This window comes from Mytilus californianus, unplaced genomic scaffold, assembly GCF_021869535.1.
Source record: "Mytilus californianus isolate M0D057914Y unplaced genomic scaffold, xbMytCali1.0.p SCAF_16, whole genome shotgun sequence".
Classification (NCBI taxonomy): Eukaryota; Metazoa; Mollusca; class Bivalvia; order Mytilida; family Mytilidae; genus Mytilus; species Mytilus californianus.
The window spans coordinates 2,357,519-2,364,368 of record NW_026262648.1 but is presented as its reverse complement, the minus strand read 5'-3'; the positions used below and the strand labels follow the sequence as shown (position 1 = coordinate 2,364,368).

At 30.4% G+C, this 6,850-nt stretch overlaps 1 protein-coding gene across 1 annotated transcript in view; it reads left to right on the top strand.

Moving 5' to 3' along the window:
• The first annotated feature begins 249 nt into the window (after nucleotides 1-249).
• The window catches only part of LOC127726068 (uncharacterized), a 50,089-nt gene continuing 43,488 nt past the window's right edge, over nucleotides 250-6,850 (top strand). Inside the window, exons 1-4 of the mRNA XM_052233409.1 lie at nucleotides 250-346; nucleotides 1,515-1,643; nucleotides 2,621-2,732; nucleotides 4,018-4,103. Of these exons, the coding sequence (XP_052089369.1) occupies nucleotides 1,538-1,643; nucleotides 2,621-2,732; nucleotides 4,018-4,103 (304 nt within the window). The 5' untranslated portion in view covers nucleotides 250-346; nucleotides 1,515-1,537. The remainder of the gene's footprint in view (nucleotides 347-1,514; nucleotides 1,644-2,620; nucleotides 2,733-4,017; nucleotides 4,104-6,850) is intronic.

Here is a 6,850-nt window from a genome sequence, read left to right as displayed (position 1 = left end):
CCCTATTCTCACGGTAAACTGGTAATTAAACCCCATCCACACCCTCGTGTATTTTTATGTCTCTGATATGATACCATGTGTCATAACATAATTTATCTTATTGCTATCTTTATTTTGATCATCTTATCATATTACATGTATTTATCTGTATACCTAATTGGAAATAAATTTTATTGTTTTGACCACGTTATACTATCGGAGACCAATTGACGTGTTTCTTTTCCCATTCTCTATCACCCCCAAGAAGAAGAAAAATCAAAATCCGGCCTTGGTCTAAATAATTTGGTTTTACGTTTATCTTTGAACTCTTATCAGTATGCCAAACTTCACAACTGTTTAGGATCAGGTAATTTTCCACCAACAGCATCTGTCTTGGTTACTCTTGAATAGAAACACCAGATCATAGATGTATAAACCCATTTTGTTATAATAAAACACCCATGTAACCACGCATCCCATATTGCATGATATTGATAGGACCCGACACTACTTTAGTGTTTCGGCAGTTAAGCTTGGGATGGTCATTTTAAGATGCATTTTTTGAATATAATCAAATATGAAAGTTATTCATGTATATATTGATATATTTATATTTAAATTCTTCTTTGATAGATCTAGTTATTATGACAGATCTGCCATCATCAGGGGTCCAACTGTCAATTTTATGTTTAAGTCTTTAACTTTGATCTACAAAGCATATCTCCAACACTTTTGTGTTTGGGTTTATACATCTATGATCAGATCGATGGCATGCATGTGACCAACCAGTCCAAAAAATAATTTTAATTATGACGCCTTGTATTTAAATAGTTGTAAGGCTATTTTTTATCAAGAAATTCAGAAAATTTAAATTAACTATACAAGTCGTCATAATTATTTGGAGACTTAGGATATTGATGAAAAATATTTATGGTTGTGTTTAAATTGCTATTATTTTTGCTATCTCTAATACATTGTAAATAAAAGTTGATGAATCCTAAATTTGTCTTTTGGATACTGTAAAATGGTGTGCATTATCAACATAAAAGAATTGAAATATTATCATTTTAGTTTAAAATTAATATAAATAACATGTACAATAAATAAATTACACACAAAATTTAAAAATCATTGTCAAGCAAATTTTAAACACACTGAACATGATAACCCGGGTTTTCCCAGGCGGGGCAATTACTCCCAGAAACGGGTAATATTGGGCAATATGATTTCTAAGCTTATTTTTAAACAAAATAGTAAAGACTTGTTGTAGTTTCACAGTATTATAGCTAAATATATACATTTTATACAGATAACCATTTAGAGTCATTTCTCATATTTGTGGTCTGGCAAAAACTATAGTATATAAGGAGAAACTGTAAACAGAAAAAATGATCAGCAATACAACATCACATAAAAAGAGATTTAGTTATGAATTATATTCTAGTCTACAATGATAGGAAGAGGCTGTTATTGAAGATTCACATAGATCCAGGTGAGCGACACATGTGTAAATGGTACTGATGCTTTTTTTTAAGAGAACACATACTGAGATTTTAGAATGACAGTTACTGGTACACACTTCTCTAGGTTGTTATCCAGATTCTATGGTTATAAATGCCTTAAACAGTCACCATGGAAACAGAAGACCTGTCATTTGTCAAATGGTAAGTGCTCTGTAAAACTAATCTTATAATATAGATGAAAACAGGAATGTTCCACCATAAAGATGAAATAAGTTTCATAACATAAGGTACATGTACACTCTGTGTGTTACACAAATCAAAAGTTTTAGATGTCAAAAATCTTTTGAGAGCATATAGCATATAAACGAAAGAGTTTATGAGAACTGCAAAAACAACTGAGATCAAATTTGTGTTGGTTGCTATTATCGAGAATTTGTTTTTGTCAGTTTTTATGGACTTCCCCTGCTTTTTGAATTTACCTTGGAGTTAAGCATGTTAAGTATTTTTGTAAAATTTTACATTTTTTACAAAAACACAAAGTTAAGTAAGTATGGCAAATACATAATTTATGAGCTGGAAATATTCCATGAACTGTCGATTTATTTATTTTCATGGATACCAATTTACGTGGATTGAGGAAAAATTGCATTTCTGTCAATAATTAATTTTGTGGTATGTGGAAATTGTAATTTCTTCTATATTTGATTTTCTGGTTTTGTCAAAGCCTGCATCATACAAGCTTATAGAAAATTGTACTTTGTTGAACAATTAAATTTGTGATTAAGCTTTACCAACAAAGTCCATGAAAATTGGTATCTAACGAATAATAATGAAACGACAATATACAGGATATACAGACAAATGTATCACATGTATCATTTATAAAATATATACAGAAATCTTAAATTATTAGCATGCTATAATCATGATAATACATCCTAGACGAAAACCAAGACCATATCCAATATTTGCTATATTTTCATTTGTCACCATGTACATGATGTACTGAAATATTTCAGTAAACAAACACAATGAATTAACTGCATTTTAACATGTTTAATATAAAATACCATAACCAACAGTGTATTCTTAAGTATCATATTATGATAAAATGCTACTAATGTCTTCATTGTTTTTTTATCATTATAATATTTTTTTTATGACATTTTTATCTTAAGGTGTGATTGAAGTTCAAGACGAAGTGAAAGAAGCATTGGATTCTGGGAAGCCAGTAGTAGCATTAGAAAGTACAATAATTACACATGGTATGCCATATCCTCATAATCTTAGGTAAATTTACATTTTAAAATAGTTTCTGTCACTTTTTAGCTGACCTGGACCAAAACATAAGAACAAAATATAAAAATCAATTGAAAAAGAATTGACTCATCAGATTGACACAAAGCACCTATAAAAAGACTAAAGACACAAAGTAACAATCCATATCCATATATATCTTCAATTGGTCTACTTTCATATATATATATAACTTCAAAAGTATGTTTAATGAACTTATGGGACAAATAACATGGGTTATAGGCTTACATTACTAAAAATGTATTATCAGAAACTAATTTTTATAAGCAAGGATCTGGAAATGTTTTCACACCATTTCAATCATGTAAACATGTTTTATAGGACTTGAAAGTTGGAATCCTTTTCTCAAACCATCAAATTCATACTAGAAGTTAGGGCACACATAAATGAACTTGTATCAATGGTTTCAACATGTTCAATGTATTTACTTCACTAAATTTCTTACGATTTTAAAAATTTGTAAAAACGTTTGAGGACCTTTTATGGAATGCAACACTTCAAAATTGTGATGGTTCTAAATCTCTTAGGAATTGACCACGCTATCTTTGATTTTGAGAAAAGGAATTCTGTTCATCAAAGGGCAGGAAATCATCTTATATTTCATATAATAAATGTAAAAGTGTAGGTGTTTGAAAAAAAAAAAACCATTTCAAATTCCCACCGTATCACATGAAAACAATTTTTTTCACAGATCTTTGTGAACTATGTGGAATCATTTATCACACAAATCACACTTCCCAAATTTCTTCCAAGTAGACAGAATGTTTTTAAAAAAGAATACTTTAATTTAGTTTTATTTCTCAGTTTTACAAACAAACAAAAAATGCATGGACCATACAAACACCTCAAGAACTTACAGAAATATTAAGTATACCAGAAAGGTAGTCTAAATTATTATGACGTCCTAGCAAAAAATTAAAATTGCCTTTCAATAAGAGGTCATAATTATTTGGACTGACCAGAAGGATGTTGCTTGACATGTTACACCCTATCTTGATGTCCACGCTCAAACCATTGATTACTGATTGCTTTACCAGAACAATGAGTCAAATATATAAGTGAATGACAATACAAAAAAATGCAGTAGGTCACTTGTTATTTATTATAACACCTGATAATGATTGGTGAAGTCTGCTGCAATCATATTTGTACTAAAAACTGTCTGGAAATGTTTAGAAGCATTTAAGGTACAAATGTAGGTGAATTTAATCCCAATAAGTATGGTTTTATTAACTAAAATGATCCTCTATATATTCAGCACAGCACAATCAGTAGAAAATCTTGTGAGAGACCAGGGCGTAATTCCTGCTACAATAGCTGTGATTAATGGTAAAGTGAAAGTAGGTATGTAAATTTCAAACTTTTTGTTGTAATGTATTATTATAATATAAAAATAAGAAGATATGGTATGATTGCGAATGAGACAACTCTCCAGAAGAGACCAAATGACATAGAAATTAACAACTATAGGTCACAGTACTGCCTTTAACAATGAGCAAAACCCATATTGCATCGCTATAAAAGGCCCGAAATGACAAATGTAAAACAATTCAAACAAGAAAACTAATGGCCTGATTTATGTACAAAATAATGAACGAAAAACAGATATGATATACAGCAACAAACGACAACCACTGAATTACAGGCTCCTGGCTCACATACAGAATGTGGCAGGGTTAAACTAGTTTGAAGGTGCCAACCCACCTCCTAACCTTGGACAGTGGTGTAACTACATCACAAGAACAAACTATAAAAATCAGTTGGAAAGGGATTAACTCATCAGATAGATACAAAGCAGAAATACATCTAACAAAAACACAGAGTGAACGTGGCAGGGTACTCCACACTACAAAAAGACACCAAGTACAGATCTGAGAGTACTCACAGTTACTGACAGCTAGTTCAAAGCCAAAACAACTAATAAAAATAACTTGCATCTAAGACAAAAATATCAATCAGTACACATCCAACATCCAATGGATTTAGTGTAAAGATGTCATTAACAGTCAGAGAAAACATGACCTTGTGCAATGCCAAGATACAGGTATCGACAGATTGTAAAGCCATGAATGTTCATATGAATATAAAAATAATATTTAGTTTGATTTTAATTTTCTGATAACAAAATCAATATTAATACCAATATAAACTATAATCAAAGATCTAATTACAGTGTTGAATTGGTAACCTTTTAGAATAAGTTTATTTAAAGGATCGTTAAGTTTACTCGGATCATATCTAAATTTCCTGGTTTGGTAAACAACATCTCCATAAAAATTAGGATGTGCTATCCGGTTTGAAATAAGTTTTCTACAGGTACAACCAAACTTCCAAACCAAATCTCTATATCTAATGAATAATTAAGTAAAGGTTTTAAGTAATTTGGGATAACCGAATACCTGACTTAAAAATTTACCAGTAATACATAGATCAAGTTTATTGAAATCCATATCATCGACAACAGACACAGGCATAGCAAACCAGTTGTGATTTATTTCTAATTATGCTTTCCTTATTTATTTGAAATAAAAAAGCATTGGGATCTTGTTGATTAAAATTTGTCAGTGATTTTTGAGGTGAAGTGGTAATTTTGTCAAGAAGAAAAAGGTTAATGCTCATTGAGATAAATTTAGTCACAATTAGCAAATTTTTCTTCAAGCTTGACCTAATTTTTTTCCTGAGGAAACCCATAATACAGAAAACTATCTCCTGTCCACAGTTGCTGTATTTTTAGCTATCATCTATTCTTAAAAAGTACACAGTGTTAGTTACTGTGTTCTTGAGCCTATGACTCCTTCTTGTATAGCTGTTACTTGGAGAGCATTTAAACATTTTTAGGTATTGCATGTATTATAAATCAAGGATCTGGAAAAATTTTCACATAATTACATTCATTATGAGATTATTTGAAAATTATTCATACTAGATTTATTTCATTAACTAACTTGTATTGACGGTTTCATCGCATTTACATTTGAACTTTTTTACCCTTTTTGAGTTCAAGAACAATGAATGGAATGCAACAGTTTAAAAGTGATGAATTCAGTAGTTTGACTACTCTGCCAATAAGGCCCCACAAAGGAATGAATATTTGTAATCGTAAACAAAGTTTAACTATAAATCTAAACAATGGCAAGATTTTGAATTATATTTCTTCAGCTGGAAAACAAACACTATTTATGCTTACCTCATTGCAGATTATAATATTCTGAATCAAGGTTTGGCCTTCACAATCCTATTTATTTCAGATAAAGATTTAATAAGTTTTGTAAAAATCTTTGCTTGATTTCTATTAAAAACAATATCATTGATGGAGGCAAGTTTATAACAGATAATAAGTCACATAACTCTTCTAAATATGTAAGTTTAGAAGAGGGGGTGGTCATAAAAATCAAACATCTGTTTTTTCTCAGAATCATCATGCTTGCTAGCTGCATGGTTTTCCTACAAGGAATTGTTCTTAGGATTATTTAACAATTAACATGTCTTTGCAGCAAGCAGAACAAGGAACCTGAGATTTTTTAATTTTTAATTTCTATATGGAATCCATGATGTGGGTGAGAAAATTCCAGATATGGCAAAATCCAAAGATCGAAAAATCAATTTGGTGTCGCCTAAATAAAGTATACTTTTGATGCCTGAAAAATTACTTTTTTTTACTTAATTATAAAAGTTTCAATTGTTAAATCAGAATTGGTGATTGTCTTTGCTGAAAAGTTATTAAATAATGAAGTAAGTTGTCATGGAATAAAATTTCTTTATAATATTAGTTCTGAACATGATCACTACTGTCAGGTGTGAAGAACACAGGTAAAAATAGATTAGCGATCAGTATCCAATATCTCTCGGAGGCATTAATATGGTAATTAGGAGGGCCCTCCGGATTATTATACTATACTGGAATGGCTGTTTAATTACCAGAAAAAAATTAGGGCAAAATGGTGAATAAAAAACCTCATGTCAATGAAAATGACCAAATCTTTTCTGTAAATTTTGTTTTCTACCTAAATACCGATCTCCCATTTTGGTCAATGAGCTTTTAGTTTAGGTCATGTCTGGCAAATATGATTGTTTCCTGACCCTTGTTACAG